The 24,818-nt window shown below is 50.4% G+C and overlaps 1 protein-coding gene across 1 annotated transcript; it reads left to right on the top strand.

The window, feature by feature from the left end:
* The first annotated feature begins 10,688 nt into the window (after window positions 1–10,688).
* On the top strand, window positions 10,689–24,550 carry LOC131277811 (ral guanine nucleotide dissociation stimulator-like). Its single transcript, XM_058292866.2, has 11 exons — window positions 10,689–11,013; window positions 11,273–11,928; window positions 12,643–12,858; window positions 13,125–13,228; window positions 13,701–13,785; window positions 14,130–14,204; window positions 15,147–15,180; window positions 15,500–15,718; window positions 16,202–16,334; window positions 18,020–18,134; window positions 24,121–24,550. Exons 1-8 carry the CDS (start codon window positions 10,689–10,691, stop codon window positions 15,550–15,552), a joined length of 1,548 nt encoding a protein of 515 aa, XP_058148849.2. The 3' UTR covers window positions 15,553–15,718; window positions 16,202–16,334; window positions 18,020–18,134; window positions 24,121–24,550.
* Window positions 24,551–24,818: the final 268 nt, after the last annotated feature.

Here is a 24,818-nt window from a genome sequence, read left to right on the forward strand (position 1 = left end):
CACTCTCCTATGTTCGTATGTTGCCCATCCCTCCCCCCAATTTTTTGGACACTATTACCCATCCGTCCATCCCCAGCCCCCCTCAAACCCGCAAAGTCCCACCCAAAGGCAACCCTTTGCCCCCATTTTATCTCTTCTTTGTGCTCGTACTTACTGCCAGCTCATCATAGATTCCACCCCTGCAGACGTTGGCTCACACCCTTCCTCCACGCCCCGATTTCCTGTAAGCCTATCTTCCAGTCTCTAGCTCTCTGAGGCAGCTTGCTTATTTCATATCATTGAGGTCATGTAGTATTTGTCCTTCAATGCCTGGGTTGCTTCACTCAGCATAAGGTTCTCAAGATTCATCCATGTTATCACGTGTGTTTGTAGTGTATTTGTTCTTAAAGCCGAGTAGCATTCCATTGTATGTATATACCACATTTTATTGATCCACTCATCTGTTGATTGGCATTTGGGTTGATTCCAACTTTTGGCGATAGTGAACAATGCTGCTATGAACATTGGTGTACATGTATCAGTTTGTGTCCTTGTTTTCAGTCCTGCTGGGTATATACCAAGCAGTGGTATTGCTGGGTCATATGGCAAATCTATGGTTAGTTTTTTGAGAAACTGCCAAACTGTCCTCCAGAATGGTTGGATCCTTCTGCATTCCCACCAGCAGTGGATGAGTGTTCCCATTTCTTCACATCCTCTCCAGCATTTGTATTCTTCTGTTTTTTTCATAACTGCCAATCTTATGGGAGTAAGATGGTATCTCATTGTAGTTTTGATTTGCATTTCCCTGATAGCTAGAGATTTGGAGCATTTTTTCATGTGCTTTTTAGCCATTTGTATTTCTTCTTTGGAGAAGTGTCCGTTTAAATCTTTTTCCCATTTTTTAAATGGGTTGTTTATCATTTTATTTTCAAGATATAGGAGTTCTTTATATATGCAAGTTATAAGTCTCTTATCAGATACATGGTTGCCAAATATTTTCTCCCATTGTGTGGGTTCCCTTTTTACTTTCTTGACAAACTCCTTTGAGGGGCAGAAGGCTTTCATTTTGAGGAAGTCCCATTTATCTATTTGTTCTTTTGCTGCTCGTGCTTTTGGTGTGATATTCATGAAGCCATTTCCTATTACAAGGTCCTGTAGATGTTTCCCTACACTTCTTTCCAAGGTCTTTATGGTCTTGGCTCTTATATTTAGGTCTTTGATCCATCTTGAGTTGATCTTTGTATAAGGTGTGAGATGGTAATCCTCTTTCATTCTTCTACATATGGATATCTAGTTCTCCAGGCACCATTTGTTGAATAGGCCATTCTCTCCCAGTTGAGAGGGTTTGGTGGCTTTATTGAATATTATATGGCTATATATATGAGGTTCTATATCAGAACTTTCAATTCAATTCCATTGGTCTGTGTGTCTGTCCTTATGCCAATACCATGCTGTTTTCACTACTGTAGCTTTGTAGTATGTTTTGAAGTCAGGTAGTGTGATTCCTCCAATTTTGTTTTTCTTTTTCAATATGTCTTTGGCTATTTGGGGCCTCTTTCCTTTCCAAATAAATTTCATAGTTAGTTTTTCTAGTTCCTTGAAGGCTTTGTTGATTTTTATTGGGATTGCATTGAATGTGTAGATCAGTTTTGGTAGGATAGACATCTTAATAATATTTAGTCTTCCTATCCATGAACAAGAATATTCTTCCATTTATTTAGGTCTTCTTTGATTTCCTTGAACAGTCTTGTATAGTTCTCAGTGTATAATTTTTTTTACATCTTTAGTTAAATTTATTCCTAAATATTTGATGATTATATTCACTATTGTAAATGGTATTTGTTTCTTGATTTCCTCCTGATCTTGCTCATTATTGGTGTACAGAAATGCTACTGATTTTTGTGCATTGATCTTATAACCTGCGACTTTATTAAACTCATTTATGAGTACTAGAAGCTTTGTTGTAGATCTCTCAGGGTTTTCTATGTATAGGATCATGTCATCTGCAAATAATGAAATTTTGACTTCTTGCTTTCCAATTTGAATGCCTTTTATATCTGGTTCTTGCCTCAGTGCTCAAACAAGTACCTTAGAGCAATGTTAAATAGAAGGGGAGACAATGGGCATCCTTGTCTTGTTCCTGACTTTAGAGGGAAGGATTTTAGGACTTCTCCATTGTAAACAATGTTGCTGTAGGTTTTTCATATATGCTCTTTATCATGTTCAAAAAATTTCCTTGTCTTCTGATCTTTTGGAGTGTTTTTATCAAGAAAGGGTGCTGTATTTTGTCAAATGCTTTTTCTGCATCTATAGATATAATCATGTGATTTTTTTCCTTCAATCTGTTTATATGGTGTATTACATTGATTGATTTTCTTACGTTGAAACATCCTTGCATACTTGGAATGAATCCCACTTGGTCATGGTGTATAATTCATTTAATGTGTTGTTGAATACGATTAGCAAGTATTTTGTTAAGTATTTTTGCATCTAGGTTCATTAGAGAAATTGGTCTGTAATTTTCCTTTCTTGTGGTGTCTTTCTTTGGCTTTGGTACTAGGGTAATGTTGGCATCATAGAAGGAGTTTGGCAATGTTCCTTCTGTTTTGATTTTTTGGAAGAGTTTCTGCAAGACTGGCGTTAGTTCTTTCTGGAATGTTTTGTAGAATTCACTTATGAAGCAGTCTGGCCCTGGGCTTTTCTTAGTTGGGAGGTTTTTGTTTTTGTTTTTGTTTTTTTTAAAGATTTATTTATTTATTTAATTTCCCCCCCTCCCCTGGTTGTCTGTTCTTGGTGTCTATTTGCTGTGTCTTGTTTCTTTGTCCACTTCTGTTGTCGTCAGCGGCACGGGAAGTGTGGGCGGCGCCATTCCTGGGCAGGCTGCACTTAATGATGGATTCTATCTCTTTACTTGTGATTGGTTTGTTGAGATCATCAATTTCTTCATTCATCACTATGGGCTGCTTATGTGTTTCTAGGAATTTGTCCATTTCCTCTGAATTGTCATTTTCGTTGGAATATAGTTTTTCAAAGTATCCTCTTATGATAGTCTTTATTTCTGTGGGGTCAGTGGTGATATCTCCTTTCTCATTTCTTATTTTGTGTATTTGCATCTTCTCTCTTTTTCTCTGTTAGTCTCGCAAAAGGTTTGTCAATTTTGTTGATCTTCTCAAAAAACCAGCTCTTGGTCTTGTTTATCTTTCCAAGTGCTTTCTTATTTTCTATTTCATTTAGTTCTGCTCTTATCTTTGTTATTTCCTTCCTTCTTATTCCTGTGGGATTACTTTGTTTTTTTTTTTCTAATTCCTCCAAATGTGCAGTTAGTTCTTCAATTTTTGCTCTTTCCTCTTTTTTGATATATGAATTAATGGCTATAAATTTCCTTCTCAGTACTGCTTTTGCTGCATCCCATAAATTTTGGTATGTTGTGCTATCATTATCATTTGTTTCAAGATAGTCATTGATTTCTTTTGAGATTTCCTCTTTGACCCACTGTTTTTCTAAGAGTGTGCTGTTTAATTTTCAAATCATGGTGTGAAATCTGGGCCTCTGACCCTTGCAAATTTCCAGCTTCACTCCACTCTGGTCAGAGATATTATTTTGTATGGTTTCGATCTTTCTGGATTCATTAAGCCTTTCTTTGTGGCCTAGCATATGGTCTATCTTGGAGAATGATCCATGTGCACTTGAGAAAAACGTATATCCTGCTGTGTTAGGGTGTAATGATCTTTATATGTCTACTAGATCCAGCTCCTCTAATATACTGTTCAAATGTTTTGTTTCTTTAGTGAGTCTGAGATGTTCTGTCCAGAGTTCATAGTGGTGTATTCAAATCCCCCACTATAATTGTAGATGCATCTATTCTTTCACTTAGTTTTTCCAAGGGCTGTTCTTCTAATCCACCCACATCCTCGGGCTCTTCTGTAGAGCACAAATTGTGCAGTCATGGTGACTGAGGTTGAAACCCACGGCAGGAGTGGGTCACAGCCTGTGTCAGTAACCCTGAACCTCAGGTTTATTGAGCACAAAGGAAGCCAGTGACTCCATCTCAGGAGCGTGTGTTGTATTGGGGGTTAAAGAAGGGGAGCTGAAGGCTCCTTAAGAGTCTCGGTGGGGAGCACCCCACTGAGCATGCCAGGGACAAGGCCCTGCTCAGGAACAGGAACGGGCGAGAGTGGTGCACGTGAGCCCATATCGGAGGCTGGGATTTCTCTCCTAGAGCTGGAGGACTTGATGCTGGGGCTGCCTGCTCTCCCACCAATGGGGGCAAAGTTAGGGAGGGCTGGGAGGGCTCCTTATCTGTGTGAGTGCCCCCAACACTCAGCGCTGGTGGTCTTCCCTCCTCCACCCTTAGCTCCTCCTGCCCCTCTCACATCCCGCTGGCATTTGTGAGACATTCGGTGGAGTTCAGGTGCCCAGGGTCCTCTCCGTGAGGACACTTGGGAGGAAATAGGAGAAGCACTTGCATGGCTCACCTGCTTTCTTTCCTGCTGAGACTCACAAGGCTGTGCCCACCTCCAGGTCTGTCCCTTGAGGGCACGTCTCTCCATGTCCTGCATGAACACACGCTTATGCACTTCCACTTCCAACCAGACAGGTGCCATGTGGAAACTGAGACCAGAGGCATGCATGAATGATCTAGGTGCTATGAGGTATGCAGACCACCAAGGGTAACAGGGTGACTTACTTCTAGGAAGGGTTACACCCTTCCTCCTGGTTTGCTTTCAGAATGAGGGCCCCTTGAAGACTGGGTCCACTGCTCAGTATTTTCCCTTATGAGGCAGTTTTCCTTTTGACATCCCTGCATGGCCCAGTGCAAACATGCCATCATAGCAGTGGACCATGGGGCTGGGGTTGGAGGAGGAGAGGACCCCAGGGGTGTGAGCAGGGGTAACTGAGGAAAACTGGAAGCAGCTCTGCTGCTGGGCAGTGCTCCCACTCTTCTGACAATGCCCATGGACTCATACATGGGGACAGGGAGAGATGCCAAGCTGATTTGCAAGATCCTCAAGGATACAGGGGCCTGCATGACTGGTGCCATCCCCAGGACAGCCTTGAACTGGCATACCTGGGTCAGAGGGGCTCTGGGCTTCTAGAACCGGGATGAACCCCTCCCTAGAGAGGAAGTGGCTCCAGGAGGGAGGCCTCAGTCTCCTTCTCTGTCTATTGGGGTGTTTATAGTGGGTGACCCTCTAAGGATCCACAGACCAGGGAGCTGTGCATTCACCCTGGCCCTCCTTCAATGTCCTACTGCTCTTCCAAGGGCCTAGGAGAGCTGCTTCCTTGAGGATATTTAAGCAAGCTGTGTGCTCACTCCTGCGGGTAGCCTCCTAGGAGCTGCAGCGCTGATGCTGGCCAGCAGGGGGCACGCAGCCACAGCTCCAGCTGTGCCCACTGCGCCTGCGGCAGCCTCCGGAAACTGGGAAGCATCATCCAAAGGCCTTTCTGGCCATCACCTGTCTCACACACAACATGCACCTCCTATCATTAGCAGCCATCTCCACAATCTGAGCTGGGCTGAGGCTGGTAAAGGGCCTCTGAGAACATCTCAGTTATTCATATAGTGACTGTTCCAGGAGCACTCACCCTGCACCAAGCTTTGTGTTCAGTCCTGGATGTGGAGTGAAAAGAATTCCTGTGGCCCCTGCCCAACAGGATCTCTACATCTGGAAGGGGAGGTGGACCAAAGCATGAGGGCAAACACAGGTTCAAGGAAAGAGTAAGTGGTATAGAGGAAACTACACAGGGTACTGCGAGGAGGGATATGGCACCATCAAGTGCAGGGGTGGCCCAAAGGACACATTGAGGTGACACTTGCACTGTGATTAGAACAATGAGAGGAGCCAGCTCTGTAAATGTGTGGTAAGAGGGTGCCTGGGAGAAGGCACAGCAGGGAAAGAAGCAGTGGCAGAGGGATGGTAGCAGTTTGATATGGACATGAATTCTAAAAATAGATATTGGATTATGTTTTTAATCTGGTCTGTCCCTGGGTATGATTGAGTTATGACTGGGGCTTTGATTGTGATTCATCCACATCATTAGGCCTTTGAGTCAGCACCACTTGGTGGATGGGGACTCACAGATAAAAGGCATGGCAAAGGTCAGAGTTGAGGGGTTTTGATGTTTGAGTTTTGCTGTTGGAGTTTGATTTTGAGGCTTTAAGCTGGAGCCCCAGGAAGTAAGCTCACAGAGGAAAGAGGAGTAAGATGCTGGAGGGGAGGAACCCAGGAAGCCCAAACCCTCACAGACATCAGCAGCAATCTTGCTCCAACGTGAGAGAATAGACTTTGGTAAGGGAAGTAACTTATGCTTTATGGCCTCGTACCTGTAAGCTCCTACCCAAAATAAATACCCTTTATAAAAACCAACCATTTCCTGGTATTTTGTGTCAGCAATCCTTTGGCTGACTAATACAGGGACCTTGGCCAGAGGAGGCTAAGAAGGCCACTGCTGATGGCAGAGCCTCACCTGAGGCTTACCTGGGAGAGCAGGTGCTTCCCAGCTCTGCTGTGTTGATCAACAAGATTCACATTTGGATGGTGTGCAGAGAGGGAGACTTCACTCACATGGGAGAGTGGTGAAGACAGAAAAGCACTTTGTGTATGTGGTCAGGGGGCATCCTCATTTAGCCATTTTGTTGAGAAGTGTGTCCCAAGGTCAGGACTCTCTCCAAGGGGGGTTCTTGGGGCTGTTTGTACCTGGAAGTAAAGGTGTCAGGGAATCAGGGCACAGGCAGGACAGCACAGATGTTGAGAGGACACAGTTGCCTCTGACCTTCAATATAATGGGAAGCCTCTGGAAGGATTTCTGGCCCAGCAGCAATATCTGACTTTCATCTCATTTGAACCACATCAAGATACAGACTGAGACAGCAATCCAGGAGTGGGAGTGAGTTTATGAAGATCCCACAGCCCTACCCAGGGCTGTTTTGAGTTATATTCAATGTTCCCTCCATCACCTTCCTGTTTATTCCATGTCTATATCTGTGAATTCAATCTGTTACACAAGACAATGGGGTTTGCAGTGTTCGCCCCACATTGACTTGACCATGTGCCCAGGAAGCAGATGCTAGAATGATTCCCAGTGTATTGGGCAGGAGAGTTGGGAAGCCTCAGAAACTAGTGTGGTGTCACAAAACTGAAAAGAAAAGGGAGCCAGGTCTGCACCCAGGTGCGTCTCCTCCTAGCCGGGGCCCGAGCTGAACACAGGCCTTCCAGGAAGCTGTGGGGAGGGACGTGTGGGCAGAACTTTGACCAGTTAACACGATGATCTGGGTGAGGGGGATAGACAGACTGACATGCAGAGGGATTTTGTGGAGTTTTTAGTGCTGAGAGGGCCCTGGGAAGGGGACCAAAGGAGGTGACCTCACTGCCTTTGTCACAGACCCAACAGAACTTGGAACCCTGGTAACCAGGCCCCCAGATTCCAGAGGCAGCCCCTTCCCAGCTCACTTGGCAGGAGACACTCGAGAGAGCAGGATGTTCTCCTGCTGCGTTCGCAGACCCCGAGGCTCAGGCCTCAACCAAAGTAGGAATGAGTCCTCTTCCCAGGGCTTTTGAAGTTGGCTCAGGCCTCAGCCACAAAGCCCCAGGCCACTGACCAGGAGGTCCCCAGAGGTAACATGGGGAGACCTAGGAACAGCCAACTGAGCACCTGCCACTACTGAGCTCCTGCCTTGGCAGCCCCATGTCCCATCATCTACCCAGTGTGGGGGAGGCATAAGCAGGGGCCACCCTGGGAAGCAGCAGACCATCAAGGATGGGAACCCAGAAGGTCCTTCCCTGTCACCTGCCAGGCCATGGCTGGAAGGGTGGGAAGGTGTGTCTTGGGGGTGGCTCTCATGTGGATCAGTGTTAATCCTGAGCCCTGAACTGTCATCTCCTCTCCAATGGGGCTGCAGGGAAAGGGTGACCCCCATTTGGGCCTGACCTGGATCCTGGCTCCAAAGAAGTGCTGCATCCCCTGTGGTTTGGGGAAGGCCTCTCACTGACCCTCTTGTCCCACCTGCTGGGCACTGTGTTTGCAGAACTCCATGCAGATGGTAGGGGAACAGCTGGAGGAGAGGCTCGTCTACGCCGTCTACCTAGAGAAGGTGCAGATCCGTCGAGGCCCTGGCCAGGGCCAGCGCTGGTACCAGGTGGGAGTAGGGATCAATGGGGTATGAAACAGCAGGGTGGGGGGGTCCCCAGAGCCTATCTCCCATCTGGCATTCCCCACTTTCTCTCCCAGGGCTTTCTCCCCTGATGTACCCAATATTCCACTTCCCAAGGAACCTGGGTCCCCACAACTCCCCACCACACTGCCATTCCATGGACCAGGGGGAGGTCACCTCAAAACTTTAAGAACCTCAGAAAGGAGGCTTTAGCAGGGATTTCCCTTCAGGGTGGGCTGCAGGGTGGGCCCACATCAGATCTGTGTGCGTTTGGCTGCTGTATTTCTGTTTCCACTCCTTGGCCCCATGTCCCTGGGCAGCAGTCTTCATGACTGTCCTCCCACACCTGCCCCAAGCCACACAGCTCCTCTCCTTAGGAGGGTTCTTGCCATCTCCCATGACCATCCTCTTGCCCTTCTCAGGTCAGGAGCTGAGGCCTGACTTGGCTGCCAATATTCCAGAAGCGAGGAGGCTTAGAGCAGCGGTTTGGCCTTCAGGGCTGCTGGACCTGGAACATTCCTTTCCTTTTCCCCTTTCAGCACTGGTGCCCTGTGCACCAACCATGGGTCCTAAGCAATATTCCCTCCCCCCACCCCAGTAGAGGCTCTGTGGAATGGGCTGTGTGGGCAGAGGACACAGAGACAGCCCTTTCACCAGCAAGCAACACAGAAACTGCCTAAGGCTGGAGCAGTTCCATCACCATTGGCTGTCTCTGTGGGTGGCAGCATCCCTACAGCCCGTATGGAACTGTCTCTTTGCATTTTCCTTTAGTTTCCTGGTCTTAGTTCTGGGTGGCAAATGGCATCATGTTGTGGCTTTGGCCCCATGAGCAGTGGAGGAAGTCATTTACTGCCCAGGTGGATCTGCCAGACCCTGAGGTGTCAGTTCAGCTCCTCGGTCCTGCAGTGGGGTGTCTCCCCCAGGGACACCCAGGCCCTTGTCCTTTGCCAGGTCTGGAGTCTTACCTTTCAATTACCTCCTCACCTCCAAATCAAAAGGAGGCCGAGGACCTTTCTCTGCTGGAGGCACGCACGTGACCCTGGCCTCAAGGTGCTGAGGGCTTGGACACAGCAGGACTGCCCAGAGCCCCAGCCCCACCTGGGGGGTCCCCAGCTCTGCCCCTCAGCACATGTGACTCTTCTTCCCACCCTAGAGGATGAATGTCTGGGCCCGCTCAAGGGAGGACCACCTCATGGTGCGCATGGTCAAGGCAGGCCCATGGGAGAACCTGGCCGACCACCTGGTGCCCGTCTTCCAGGAGGGGGGCCTTGTCTTTGTCAAGACCTTCCTGGGGACATACCAGGTGTTCACCACCACCGAGCAGGTCCTGCACCTCTTGTTCAGAAGGTGAGTGCCCGCCCCGTCCCTGCTGCCTTGACTGCTCTGCCACCAACTTACTTGTGTCTCAGAAGTGTCATTTCACCCACCGGCCTCAGTTTCCTCCTTGGGCAGGAGGGGGGCAGGGTACCTACCTGCAGGGTTGATTGTAAGGACTAAGAGTGAGGATGCATGGAAAGTGCTTCCCTGAGCCTGGCTCCCTGGGCAGGGAGGCTGGCGGGGCAGGGTTGTTCCTTAACAGGATTTTCCTCCTCCCAGTGAAGAGGCTCTCGGGCTCCCCCCCTTACTGACCCCGAGTTTCCTCTTTACTAAGGGAGTCTGAGGTCCCTTTTGGGCCTCTGACTTTGGTGGGTAAGAGGAGGGACCAGTGTATCCTGTCAGAGGGGTCCAGGCCCACCCTATGCCTGAGAAGGTGCCACTTAGGGCACTTCTTCATCAAGTATATACATCAAGTGTCTACTAGGTACAGGCACTTCCTTAGGCAGCTTCACGCAGTGAACAAAGCCAGCCAAAGTCCCTGCCCTTCTGGGTTCCATTGGAGTTGGGGCTGCAGGCTGTAACAGGTGTCACCTTAAGCAGGGGTACTCTCAAAGAGAGTTAGCTGTGACATGCCCACGTCTCCCCTAGATATGGACGGAGCCTCTGTGGCAGAGACAGGCAAGGAGGAGGCCTGGAAATGAGGAAGTGAGTGCACTTGGGGGGGGGGAAGGGCTCTCCTCTCCAGAGACCAGTGTTGGATTTGGGGGACAGGTGGCAGGGAAGTACTGGGCAGAACACAATGCCCCACCCATCTTATGAGCTCCCTTGAGAGTAGAGTCCAGAGGGCTTTCCCCTCCACTTGGAAAGGCATCAAGGGAAGCTGTGGGTGGGGTCCTGGGGCACTGGCTGCAGAGGACACTTGCCCAGCACAGCCCAATCACACCCCAGGAGCCCAAACACCACCTTGTGCAGACCCACAACAGGAGGTGGTGAGCAGCCAGCTCCAAAGCTGCCCTGACCTCACTCCTGTCTGCCTGCATGGATGGCAGGGTGGCTGCACTGCTGACGTTTGGGAGGGCAGAGTCAGTGGGAAGACGAGACACACACGGTGCATGGCAGAGGATGAGGTGGCTGTGCAGGGCAGAAGTTGCTTGGGGGGAGGGCCACGAGGGCCCGGGGGAGGAGGACAGATCTTTTTCCCTTATCACTGACATATTGAAGAAGCTCCCACTGTGTGTCCATGCCTGGCTATGGAGAGACCAGTCAAAACCTCTCCTGTCCTTATGGACCTGATTTTCCAACAGGAGGGTCCCTGGGGCAGCGTGGAAGGAAAGGCCCGTGTCTGACTCTGCTGCCCTCTCCTGCCCTCAGCACCATCTCCTCGCTGCTGGGCACCTGGATGGACCAGTATGCTGAGGATTTCACAGAACCTCTAGGCTTGCCCTGTCTCAAGCTGCTGGTGGGGTATGCCCAGGTGTATCTTCCTGGCTCTGCCCTGGAGTGCCGAGCCATAGCTCTACTGTCACGGAGGAGCCATCTGGAGCCCATTGAGGCAGAGCCAAAGGGTGAGGGCGCCTCAGGATGGGAGTATGTGAGCTTGTGGGGTGAGGACCAGGACTGGACCCATAGGCAGGACTACCAGGGGTTGCCACCAGGTCAGGAACAAAGAGGAGCCCCAGAGAAGTCACCTGGAGACTGATGTCTGGGAACAGTTTTGGGGGCTGGATCTTCCCCAGAAGGTAGTGGGAGCTTAAAATGAGAGCTTAAAGACACTTAAAGACATTTAGTATTTGGAACTTACCTCTTCTGCATCTCCTTTGTCAGCCCCAGAGCTGCAAATGCCTCCAGGACAACATCCACTGCCAGTTCTACCACCTGTGGCAGACACAGGGGCACTTCCAGAGCCTGAGGAAGCTCCATCTCCACCTCTGCTGCCAGCTCCTGAGTTTGTCCCAGTGCTTGGACAAGAAATGGAACCTGAAGCATTATGTGATGTAGCACCAGCTCCGGAGCTGAAGGTGGCTCTAGCACCACAACTTCTACCCACAGTGCTAGGGCCTGTGACACCTGTGGAGGTACCATCAATGCCGACTCTGATGGTAGAGCCAGCTCCATCCTCAGATGTTGCACCTGCAGCCATGCTGGAAGAAGTCACATCACCATCTCTATCACCAGTTCCTGAACTGGAGGCACTCCCACCACCACCTCCAGTGTCACCTGCACGTTTCAAGTCAGTGCCCTTTATGGAACCACCGCCTCTTAACTTGGCTTCAGCAGCAACGGCTCTTGAGGGGGAGGCAAGTCTGGCGCCACCACCAGAGCCAGTGCCAAGGCTCGACCCAGCACTGGGGCAGGCCACACCCCCGGAACCTTCCTGCACTTGTACTTTGCCTTTGGAAATCAGGCTGAGTGAGGAGAATGCTAACCTCCTGGCTTTCCCTCCAGAGCTGGTGGCGCAGCAGCTGACCCGAATGGATGTGGTGAGCAGCTGGACATGATAGGGTGGGGCTGGGAGGCTCTTCCCTCTGGGAACTGCTGCCCACCTTACCATCCCTTGAATCAGAATCTTAGGATCTGGGTTCAAACACTGGCTCCACTCCCAGAATTTCCACCTGGGCAAGTTTACTACTCCCTAAGCCCATGCTTCACTCCTCTGGAGAGTAGCTATTGGACAGTAACCATCTCTGCCTCATGCACTGACTGGGAACATGACATGAGAGCAAAGAAATAGAAAGCCTGAGGAGGCTTCATCATGGAGGCTTGAAGGAGCTCACTGTGGTGCAGCCAACCCCATGGTGTCCCACACAGTGCTGGTGCTCTCCATCACATTGACACTAGATAGGCCCTTATGTGTACTGGACCCTTAGGCACTTTGGGTCCCCACAGGGACCATGCACCTGACCACATGACATCCAAGCATGCATTATAATGAGGGTTGATGGTGCTACCTGGGCCTGTGGAAGTCTGAGGCCCCTTGGGGGCTGGGGGCTGTGAGATGGACTTGAAAATGGAGCTCTCTCCTCTGCAGACCTTGGGGCCGAGGATTCTAGAGTGCTAGGTCCCCTCAGGGAACAATGAACACACCCTGTCCTCAGCCTGCCAAGCCCCACCTGAGACCACTGGACCCTTGCCTGGGGCATGAGGGCCTAGGGGATCTGAGCTGGGCATGGTTCCTGACATTCCCTCCTCCCCAGGATCTCTTCAAGAAGGTGGTGCCCTATCACTGCCTGGGCTCCATCTTGTCCCAGCAGAACAAAAAATGTAAGGAAGAAATGGCACCCACCGTCCATGCCACTATCACCCATTTCAACAGGGTGATAAACTGCATCATGTCCACCTGTGTTGGGAACCAGAGCATGAAGGACCCAGCCAGGGCCAGGGTGGTGGAGCACTGGATCGAGGTGGCCAGGGTATGTTCAGGGGGCTCTCTCTGGTGTCCTGAAACCCCACTTTATACTTATTGGCTCTCAGGACCACAGGCCCTCCCTGGCCTGTAGCACAGCCCTACACTATCCTCCCTTCCCAACAAGGCTACCTTTTCAGGATGGGTGTGGGTGTCGTTCTGTGTCCATGACGTGCCTCAGGGCCTCCCTCAGTGTCTGGGAGTGGATATCAGCTGTGGGGGCTGAAGCTGGAGCAGGGGGACACTCAGATGGTGTATCTTTCTCCCTCCCAGGAGTGCCGAATCCTCAATAACCAATCGTCCTTCTATGCCGTCATCTCTGGTCTCCAGAGTTATCCACTCCTCTGTCTATTGAAGACATGGGAGGAAGTTTCCAGGTGGGCAGGCTTCTCTCTAGGGGACATAAGATTGGGCGAGGGACCTGGGGACATCGCCACTTAGGGAGCCTGGGAGGCAGCAGCTCCTGGGTAGGGTCAGGCAGATTGTGGCTCTAGGTGTCCATATCACCTGAGGTGAGCTGTTTTGCCTCAACACTGCTTCCCTCCTCCATCCCTTATGGAGTGGATCCAAATGGGAGCATGTCAAGTGTTTGTTTCTCAGCAACACACTCTGTCCAAATGAAAAAAGCATGTGCAAAAAGAGCTGCTCATGGAAAGGGATGGGAGTCCCCGCTGTGCACACATGAGAGCTCAGCTCACTAGTCCACACTGTCCTGCAGTGCTCAGATTTACCCAGTTTCAACACCACCCACCCAGGAAGTCCGAGGCCCAAGCAGCTAAAAGAAGGTGGTTCAGCCCTTACTCCCTCCCCCCCACTCCAACCTTTTCCTTCCTTCTTGCCCTCCCCCAGGGACAGCTTCTGCCTCTTTCTGACTCTGTCAGAGATTTACTGGAAGGAGCACAACCTCTCCCATGGCAGTGAGCTGATCATCAAGGTAAAGAGGAGGCTGGGGTCAGGGCTCAGGAGGTGGGGTGTTTAGTTTTTCACTGAAAGTTTCTGTGAAAACATCCAGCCTGGCCTATTCTGGAAGATGATGAAGAAGGATGTTTGGCTCATGGGCAGGGGGAGGGGATCATTGTAGGGCTCAGTGCTGTGTCCTCACAGCAAGGATGAGAAAACGGGCTCAAGAGAGCAGTCTGCATGCACAAGGTCATGCTGGGGACATTGTGCATGTGGTGGCCGCAGATTTCCCACAGTCAACTATTCCCAGGTGCTCAAGACCCACGGGACAATGGGTGAGGGGGAGGGCCTCACTGACCTCATTCTCCACCCTGGCAGAAGTCCATCTCTAAGTTCTCCACCCTGGAGACAAATCCCCAAATAGTCCAGAGGCAGCACCAGCAGCAAGAGAGGGTGAGTGTGCCTGAGGCCAAAGGAGTTGGGGTGAGGTGGCCTCTAAATCAGGATGGGGGCCCCTCTCAAGCCTGTCCCTCCAGTCCACTGAGCCTAGAAAGCCTCCCTTCAATGTCCCTTCTCCTGACCTTAGGGTGGTGAGCTGTGGGAATCCTGGGGGCCTCCCTCCTTACAGCCAGTCAGAGCAAGAACCTTGAGGAGCTGGCTCAGGGTGGCTGGAGTAGGGGAGGGGCACACATGGTTACTGAAGAAAAGTCAGTCCTGGGAGGTGGCTGCAGAGGAATTTGGGGTCTTTGGAGGCTTTAGGGGGAACTTATGGGTTACAGCAAAGTGTCCTAGAGGAAGGCTGGGTGGTCCCTGGAGTCTGAGACTGAGGAGTTTCCCAAGTGGGGTCTTGGGGGCACCTGAGAGCCTGTGCTCATCCCCACCCTATCCAATGCCACAGGGTGACATCCAAGGTGTGGTCCCATGCCTGAGAACTTTACTCACAAAATTTTTACTGTTGGAATATGCCATGCCAGAGTATCTGGATGTGAGTTGTTTGGGGGCCAGGATAGGGTGGGAAAGGGGCCCTGAGGCTTGGGTGGACAGGTCCTTCTGTGAGCCCTGAGCTCTCAGCAGTGAGCACATCATGTCTCCTGGGAGCCTCACAGATGCCCTGGGAACTGGGGTGCCATGAACTTCTTACAGAAGAGTAGATGGAGGCTGGTCCAAGGGGCCTTCTCTCCATTGGTTCATCACAACTTGGACTGGAAGGTCTCTCTGTCACCACTCCCAGTCCCCACTAAAGGAAGCGAGGGGCTTGCCTGAGTCCATCTGTGGTCTGGGCTGCCCAGTGCATGTTGAACCTGCAGTAGTAAAGCATGACAGGGGCAGAGGGGCAATGGGCTTGGCAATGGCTAGGAGCCCCTTTATGATGAATGCAAATTCTCTGCCTTCCAGGGAAGGAAGATCAATTTTGAAAAAAAAAAGGAAGGTGAGTAGCTGTGGCCATCACTACAGGGGTGGGGCTGGGGTGGGGTCAGGGTGATAAACAGAGACCCTCCTGGGCAGGACCCCCCAGGGCTGCTCATAGCTTCCTCTGAAATTGAGGGGGATAGTGGGTGGGGTTGTGCATGGGATGAAGAACAACTTCTAGGAGGATGAGCTGTGTGAAGTCAGCCCTGAGGGCAGGCAGAGCCTGGAAGGGAGTGAAGAGGTGGGGGATCCACAGGACTAAAACCAGCCCCTGGACCCCGTCCCACCAGCAAGCCCACCCAGGTTTTGATGATACATCTTCCTTTCCTTGGCCCCAGGAATACCAGATGGTGGAGGAGCTCCAGCAGCTCCAGGCGGGCTGCTGCTATGAGGCCTTTGTGCCACATGAATCATTTGGAGCCTGGTTTGCGGCCATGGAGCAGCTCAGCGAGAAGGACCAGTGAGGCCAGGACAGAACCAGGCCATAGTAGGAGCGGGATGGTCCTGGTGGCTCCTGGGTCATCATAAGACCTGGTACCTGAAGACATCTGGGGCATGTAAATGACAGTTGCTGTGTGGGCACTGGGAGGGATACATGAGGTGTGGCTCTGGGAAGCTCACAGCTGCCACTCTGTGCTGTAGCTAGCACCTGTCTCAGGAGCTAGAGCCCCCATCCCAGTTGGCCAGTAAGAGATTCAAAGCCAAACACCTACCAGAAGGCATCAAGCTTTAAGCAAAAAGTGATTTCCCTGTCCTGGGCGTTAAGTGTGGGTTGTCTTTGGACTCAGGGAACCATCAGGCTAAGCGTGGGCTTGGGAAGACTGATGATTTAGCCATAGCATCTCAGCTCTATACCAAAACAACCCTGTGACTGGGGCAAGTTGCCCCATCTCTGGGCCTGTTTCCTATTCTGTGAAATGGGATGATGCTGCATGATCTCTGAGGTAGTGAGAGCATTTAGCAGGGTGCAGTGGGAGCTGTGTAGGGATTTGTTTGCATCCTGGGGGAAGCCCCCATAGTAAGTTGACCCTCATTTCCAGCCGCCATGTCCCTGAATCCAGTGGTGTCAGCACCATCCACTCCAGTGTCCAGCACAGGTGGAGCCAAGGCTTCAGCAGCAGGGATGCAGCTGACTCGTGTCCTATACATACAGCTGATGCCTCCAGTTCTAAGGTAAAATCCACCTGGACCATGTCTCAGATTCCAAAGATGGCCAGGAATTTAAAGAGAATGCCCACCTCCTCTCTGTGTTGGCCTTTCCCTCACCCTACCTTCCCTGTGCCTGTTTGCCACCCTCATCCACAAAGGTCTTGATGATTGTTGACTGCTAAAGAACTTCTAGAACTGACAGGAGCTTCTAGAGCAGCCCAGGGCTGCCCTCAGCTCTCAGACCTTCTGCTTATCTTTGTATTCCCCATCACAGAACATGTCTGTAGTCACATCAGCATCTGGAAGAATGCCTTCTTCATCTCCCTCCATCCAACCCAGGGCCATGCAGACCAACCACATGCATGGTTACTCATGCGTGCTCTATAAATGGCAAGGGGGGCCCTGTGGCATTGTCCGTGTCAGCCTGTATGAGGACAACGTCAAGTACAAGAGTATCCTGGTGAACTGGGCATGTGGAAATCCCCTGGGGCCCCTCAGTGGTTCAGGCAGTTGACACATAAGGAAGGACATGTTCCCTCCCTGCCTTCATGGAGCAGACTTCCTGGTGGATGGTGAAAGACAGACAACCACCTGCAGAAGCAGGAAGAGTGTGAGTTCAATGGCAGTCAGGGCTAATAATAGTGGACATAGGGGCTGAGGCTGGCACATGGAGTGAGCACAGCCTGGGAAGAGCTTGCTGAGGTGGCCCCAGAGAGTATCAGGGAGGGGACAGCCCACCAGGCCCAAGGAAGACATGTGCTGGGCAGTCCCTGGATCAGCCAGGAGCCCAGGGCCTGAAGGAACAGGAACCAAGGGGAAGAGGTGGGTCCAAAGAGGTGTGGGCCACATCAGGCCCTGTGACTGCTAGACAGAGCTTGACTTTCTCATGGGGGGAGACAGAGCCACTGAAGGGTCAGAAGAGAACAGGGATAGCAGGTGACTTTTGGCCTCAAAGTCGAGGTTGAGCTGATGCATGCAGATACCAGCCAGTTAGGGCTGCTGCTGTGACCAGCATGGACAACAGGGTCTGCCCCAGGACAGTGGCCATGAAGGTGTGAGCAGGGGTAGATGCTGGATGGGATGTGCATATGGAGCCACGCATGGCCCCCTGCACAGAGACTGGGCCTAGGAGCATTGTTCCATAACCACCCTGGGTGCTCCTCTCTTGTGGCCAGGAGCAGGGGTAGTTTCACTAAGCTCTCACTTGTCTGACCCATGTCCTGATCCTGCCTCCAGATTGGCCCTCATTTCAAGGTAACTGCATTCTAGACCTTGCTGACCACAATTGCATCCTGGAGCCCAGGGCAGTCCTGCTGACCTGTAGCGTATCATCCAGCCCCTCCTCCTCTCTGACACTTGGGCTCACACTGGATGTGTACTATTTCCTGGGTGTTGACTGCTACCTGGAGGGGTCCTGGAGGGTCAGGGGCAGGGCAGGGGAACACCATCTCCCATGACTGGGAGGCAGGAAGTGAGAGCGTGAGGGCCAGATTTCACTCCTCAGTTCCCACAGTCTGTTGCATGGTCATTCTTTGGCCCCTGAGTTCTTGGCCTCATTCCATGATCTCTTGTGGGTCCAAGGGAAGAGCATGTGGCCCCTATAGACCCCACCCTGAATAGACTTGGCCCATAGGATTTCTGGCAGCTGCACTGTGAGGGATCAGGCTCCAGGACTCAGGCCCTGAGAGTCTGTCCCTGATCCAACACAGGTGACCAACCAAGATAGGGCTCTTGCCGGGATCAGCAAGGCCCTGGAAGAACACAACCTGCATCAAGACAAGCCAGAAGACTACAAGCTGGTGCAAATCATATCAGACAATCGAAGTAAGTCAGGAGGAGTGTTGGAGAGGGTGGTGTTGGAGGGGGTAGGCATGAGCCCTGTCCACAGCCTAAAGATCCGAGGCCCACTGGTTCCAGTATACCTGACAGCAGGGTGAGAAGGCACCCTGTCCAAAAACAAGGTGCCGATGGCAGCCCACAGGGCCCACAGCACCTTCTCCCTACCTGCTCTATCTCCCTGTGTACCCTTCCCTGGATGTGACCCAGGCATTGGGAACCTAGATCAAAGCTAACACCATGAGGTTCCCAAAGAAAGGGCTTTTCACAAGATGGTGAAGAAGAGGGGCTCAACTTGAAGGGTGTTCTGTGATACTGCACCTCCAAAAGCACCATGACTGATGGACACAAGTGCCAAACATGCACAGACCATCTTGTTATGATAGTGAAAACTAGACAAAGTCTCCTCAATCCCCTTTGGAGGCTTGAGGGAGCCCCCTCAGTATTCTAGGAAGTGGGGAAGTGAAAGAATCCAGAATAGCACTGACCCAGAGCCAGACTTCCTGACTCTGAGCCCTTAGATCAGTTAATCACACTCCTGGGCCTGCTCCTTATCCCCATAGGGGAGAGAAAATTCAGCACTGAATGCACACATAGCATGCCTGTGCACAGTAAGGGTAACTTATTCTCAGTGAGCTGATCCTCCTCTCCCAGCCATTAACCCAGGCAAAGTAAAATAACTCCCACCTTTCCTAGAAGGAGGTTCAAAATTCTCTCCCATCTTTCAAATGAGAAATTGCAGCTGGGAGGTGTGAAATAGGGCAGAAGGACCTGTCCTACAGAACAGGAAGACTGAGGACTGGAGCAATTAAAACAGGAGATGAGTAGCCATGTCACTGAAGCCAGAGTAGTCACTCCAGTCTGGTGTTTCTTTCTAGCTTGTTCTAGGCCAAGAAGACAGATGGAAAATAGGGTCAAAGTCTAAATACTTTAGGATCCCGCTCGGAAGGCCTGGCTCAGGTGGTCTTTGCTGGGCCTTAGTGGTCTTGTCCTGGGTAGTGCTGGATGTGGTGTATGTGCACTGGGTTCTAGAAAGTCAATTTCAGCCCCTAGATCCTGAGCAGTGAAGCTGGCAGGGCATGGTGGTGAGAGTACATGACCTCATGGCAGCTCCATTCTGAGGATGGCAGTTAGGAGTCAGAGTCACTCTTTAAATAAGTGTCCTTCATTGTTAGCTGCACCTCTGCAGAGTCTTTCCTTCAGGCAGGTGTCACTCCCAGGGCTCCTTTATGGTCCTGTAGTTGGAATAGGGAATTGAGGTCCCTGGCTGGGGCCTTCTCTCATGTGGGCACAAGTGTTGGGGTGTCCTGGGGTCCTCCAGGGCACAGCTGACCCCCCTTCCATCCCACCCCCCAGTGCTGCAGATCCCACACAGTGCAAAAGTTTACTACACTATGGATCCCTCAGCCCATCACCATTATCTTCTCCTGAAGCAAAACACACCTGTGAATGCCAAGGTGAAGGACAGCGCTCTCAGCCCTTCTGGGGAGTATGCAGAAGGGACCCAAGTTCCAAAAGGGGAAATTCTAAATGGCCCTGATGCCTGCCAGCTCAGGGTTCCCCTTCCCAGGTCTGCCTGGCCAAGTAGTTTTGCTCACCCCAACCTCAGTGGGCCAGACCAGGCAGACACTTCCCTGATATATGTCCCTGATATATGTCTGAAATAACCCACTTTCTCTATAAATAAAAAAGAGTTTCTAGCTCTCTTTATTGAACAGGCCTGTAAGTAAAGAAAATCTGGTAGCAAAATCCTCCTCTCGTGTGCAGATTTTGGTCTCTAAATGTTATTTTCCATGAAAAGAGAAGAGGGCACCTGGGAGGTGTGTGTGAGTCCAGGTCTTGGACAGGAAGTGCATGAGAGGTCCCTGACAATTCTTGCATCCTGGAGAGCAAGGAATGTACCCAAACCCACAGGACAGGTTTTCAAACATGAAAGGAGACAACTGCAGGGTCTTATGGTCAAATATGGGAGAATTGGTATTATAATAGCCAGAAAGTACAAACAACTCCAATGGTCATAAATGATGAAGGCTTACAGAGAATGTAGTTTATGCATCAAATGGAATATTCTCAGCCATAAGACATAATGAAGTAGAGACACATGCAGGAATGGGAGGGGCCTGAAGAACATAATGGTAAGTGAAAGAAGCTGGACACTAGTGGCCACTTACAGGATTCCATTGGTATGAGGTTCCACACTGGGCAAATCCACACAGAGAAGATAGATTAGTGGTTGCTAGGGGTTGAGTTGAGAGTCGTAGGGGGGAAGTTAGTGCTATTGGGTCCAAGATTTCATTTGAAATTGATGAAACTTTTCTACAATTAGGTAGTCGTTATGGTTTTACAACCTTCTGAATATACTAAATACTCTGACAATGGCACTTTAAAAGGCTAAAGTTATGGTATGTTAATTATTTTTAAAGATTTATTTTATTTATTTCTCTATTTCTCTCCCCTTCACCCTCCTCTCCTCTCTGTGGCCATTTGTTGTGTGTTCTGTGACTGCTTGCATTCTTGGCAGCACTGGGAATCTGTCTCTTTTTGTTGTGTCATCTTGCTGCGTCAGCTCTCCTTGTGTGCAGCCCCACTCGTGGGTGGGCTGCACTTTCTTTGCGTGGGGCAGCTCAATACAGGGTGCACTAATTGATCATGGGGTTCCCTATGTGGGGAACACCCCTGCATGGCATGGCACTCCTTGTGCAGCAGTGCTGCACGTGGTCCCGCTCACCACACAGGCCAGGAGGCCCTGGGTTGGAACCGTGGACCTCCCGTATAGTAGACAGACTCTCTATCAGTTGAGCCACATCCATTTCCCTGGTGTGTTAATTATATCTCAATAAGACTGAGGTAAAGTCCATACACGAAGTCCATAATATAGTTTGCCCTGAGTGGGCCTGGACAGCTTGTGAAATAGACAAACACCTGCACATTCACTGCTGGTCTTAAGACAGGCTCAAGGGCTTTCAGAGACTAGAGGATTGGGGAGTGGCCAGGTGAGTGGCTCTGACCCTGGTTCTGATCTTTCCCCTGGACTGCATCTGTCCCCACAGTTTCTGTGTTGCTTGCTGGTGAAAGGGCTGTCCTGACTACCTCAAAACTAAATCTGTAGCTGTGGAACTACAGAGAAAATACACCCACAATTCAGAAAAATGAAAGAAGGTACTCTCAGGCCCTAACATTACTAAAGCTCACACTGGCCCCTGATCTTCCCCTCTCCACTTCCCCTCACTCAGGCCTTTAGGCTCCCCTTGGGCTGAGAGGCCCCTGACCAGGCAGTTCCTTCCCTGCCTCTTCCTCTCCTCCAGCCTCCAGAATCCCAGGAGGCCACATCACTGCTGAGGAAATCCCTCCACACTGGGGTACTCTTGGCAGCAGCCTCAGTCAATCCCTCACCCCAGGTGTGACCCCTGATCCAGTCTTCCTGGGGTTTCTGCTCACCCACCCCCAGCCTCACAGAGCAGGCTGGCCTGTGCTTCAGTGGAATTTGTTCTGTCTCTCCTCAAACAGGGTGGTAATGATGAATTCATCCTTGCCTGTTGCACAAATCTGGGGCAAGTTTTGTTTTGACAACACCCAGTGTGTCTAGAGTCTTTGTCTATTCTGATAGGCTAGGATGAAATATGCTGATTACCACCCCAATACAAGAAAGTTTACACACACTCTCACATAGGACCATGGGAAATGGACAGAAAGGAGCCAGCCTTGCCAAGAGCTCATTTTAAAGAAACCTCTGTCTTCTCAAGAAAACATCGCACTGTTGCTATCTTAATTTTCAAGCTACTGTAAACCTTTTTGTTCATTTGACCCATGAACCCTGTGTAAAATATTTGGATAGACCTTCACTTTGACACATTGCTTTTTTAAAAGCTGTTTCCAGAGAGCCCACTTACTCCTAGCAAATAACAAAGTCTACATTTTCTTTCCCATCTTACCTGTGAAGAAATGTGAGGCCCAGGGAGTGAAAGAGACACATCAGAGTCTCAGCAGAGAGGAGAGGAGCTGCCATGGGAACGTGGGCTTCTAAGCCCCAAGCTCCATTTTCCTTCTACCACTGTAGAAATCCAGGAGTGTGGCTCCCAGGCAAGTGTGGCTAAATGAACCCAAATTTAATGTAGATGATTTCCGTTTTTACCATGCCTTCTTCTATCCCATGTTTAAAAAAGCGAAGCCATTTCAGGTCCATTGTGAGGCCAGGAAGAATGAAATAACCTAGTGGCCACATCAAGAAGTCACTGTTGGCAAGAAATATCAGGTGGGGGCATCAGGGAGCTAATTGGAATCAGGAGTCCCACCAAGGCAGCCCCTTGGCCTGCAGGGAAAAACCCTGATGGCATGGCCCTAGAGCTCCCTCTGCTGGCCAAAGCCCATCCAAGTTTTTCCTGCTCATGTCTGGGAGCCACCAAGGCATCCTGGGGGTGATGGGTGGTTGTTTGCAGAAGGGCCCCAGGAGAAAGGCCCTGTGTCCCTTAAAAGGGGGAGGAAGGTAACTTACATTGCAATTTAATTACATTGAAATGTAACATTTTTAAGCACCTAAAGGAAGGGCTTGTCTAATAAACATGGCCTTCAAGCTGAAGGGATGTGGGAGCTGACCCAGAAGTAAGCTGAGAAAGTCAGCCCACAGAGAGAAAAGGCACAACGAGGCAGGGAGCAGAAAGTGGGGCCTGAGAGGAGCTGAGCTGGTGTCCATGGGAGTCAGAGAAAAAGAGAGCAGCCAGGCACCAGTCTCCTTGCCTCACTGTCATCTGCTCTATTCTTACCCCAGGGCTCCAAGAACTAGTTTGCCTGGGCCCCTGCTTCTTGAACGGAATTACTGAGCAACACAGAACTTGGCCAAGAGTGGGCGCCCACAGACTGTTTGAACCCATGTTCATAGGTGCATGTGATTTCCAAGTGATCTTACCTGTGCATCTCCCAAAAACCATTGCTGACAATAAGACAATGGTGGCGTCTGAGGTTCAGGAGTTGTGATTCAAGGGATGCCTGCATCCTGGAGGTTCCCAGGGTCTCTGCAACACCCCTAGTGCCATGTCTAATCCTGGGCACAGGAGGAGTCAGCTTGGGACACAGAAGAACAGGTACTCCTGGCTCTCCACCTCCTGAGATTTAATCAGTTCCTTGAAATGTCATCACACTTGTCCTCATCCACTATGTCTGCCCTTGGCTGGATCCCTGGATGAAAGAGAAGTCAATGGCACTGAGATGAGCTTCCTCCTTGCTATGTGTCTTGCCTAATAAGATCTCAAACTTCCAGAGTCTCTGAATGTCAGTGCTGAAGGATTGCATTGTCTTCCATCCATCAGGCATAAGATGTGCCCTCTGGCACATCCTATGGAACAAAGCTCATTTGTCGCCTTTTCTAAGGAGTCTTCCCTGGCATTCCCCAGGCAGATGAATAGTTCCCTCCTCCAAGTTTCCATAGAACATTTCAGGTCCATTTATTATAATATTCATGCCCTTAAATCACAGCCAGCTCTTTTCCTCTTCTCACTCCTTCTTGTGGACTTCCAAGGGGTAGACATGCTTTATACATTCGAACCCCGCCTAGCCCTTGTGTGCACAAGGCACACACTGGGCACTGGGATTCAGTGCTGAGTGGGACTGGATCATGCCCTTGGGGAGCTCAGAAGCCATTGGGGAGAGGTGTTTAGGATGACTGCTGCAAGAACACCAAATGAGGCCACTGATGGTGGCAGGGCCAGGTCTTGGGAGCCATCCTGCATCCAGGCAGATGTGCCTACATGGAGCTGGAGCTTGGTCAGGCTTGGCTGAAGGCAAATGTGGAGGCTTGGTGGCAGTGGTAGCCTTAGATCTTGTTTAGAGTAAATTGATCCAAGATAGTGGTAGGGAAGGGACTAGAACCAAGTGCTTCTGACTTCAGGTCTATTGGCCCCTCCACCATGATTGTTATCAGTAAGTGAAGTTATGGCTAAGCAACTCATCCATCATTGCCTCATTTCTTTTTTCCTTCCAGGGGCCCACCATGTTACAGCCCAGAGATGGGGAGAAAAATTGGAGAAGGTTCTTTCTCCATGGAGCTGACAGCTTAGAGATGGGCAGACAGACCCTGCACAAGTCATCACAAAATATCGCAATACAGATACCAATCACTGAAACTTATTGGGAGTTTAGGATAAGTCAGGCACTAGCGTTAGAGTGCTTGAAATTCCTTCATCCTCAAAACAATTTGAAAGCCAGAGTGTATTGCCCTCTTTTAATATAAGTAAAGAAGCTGAAGTACAGAGAGATAAAGGAACTTGACCAAGGTCTCACCGCTAAAAAGTGGTATGTTGAGGGTTTGAACACTCTGAGCACCAGTTTTCTAACTTTATAAAGGCAGGATTATAATGGTTAAGAAAGGACTAGTTTACCATCAGTGCTCAATAAAGATGCTGGAATTTCAATGCTCTGCAATGGTTGAAGTGGGCAGAGTCTTACCTCTGCCCTGCTCTTGGCTTCCGGGGCCCTTTCACGGGCTGCTCGAGGGATTTCGAAAAGTCAGACATTGAGTGAGTGTAGCTCAGTGGGTGACCACCTGATGCCCATGAAGAGGTCCTGGTTTCAATCCCAGGAACCTGCTGAAAAAAAAAACATTTGGTAAGTGTTGGGCTCTCTACATAAAAGGCAAATCCTAGGCCTCAGGACCTGGCAGCTGGGCCCTCCTAACCAACG

The sequence above is a fragment of the Dasypus novemcinctus genome, unplaced genomic scaffold, assembly GCF_030445035.2.
Source record: "Dasypus novemcinctus isolate mDasNov1 unplaced genomic scaffold, mDasNov1.1.hap2 scaffold_408, whole genome shotgun sequence".
Lineage (NCBI taxonomy): Eukaryota > Metazoa > Chordata > Mammalia > Cingulata > Dasypodidae > Dasypus > Dasypus novemcinctus.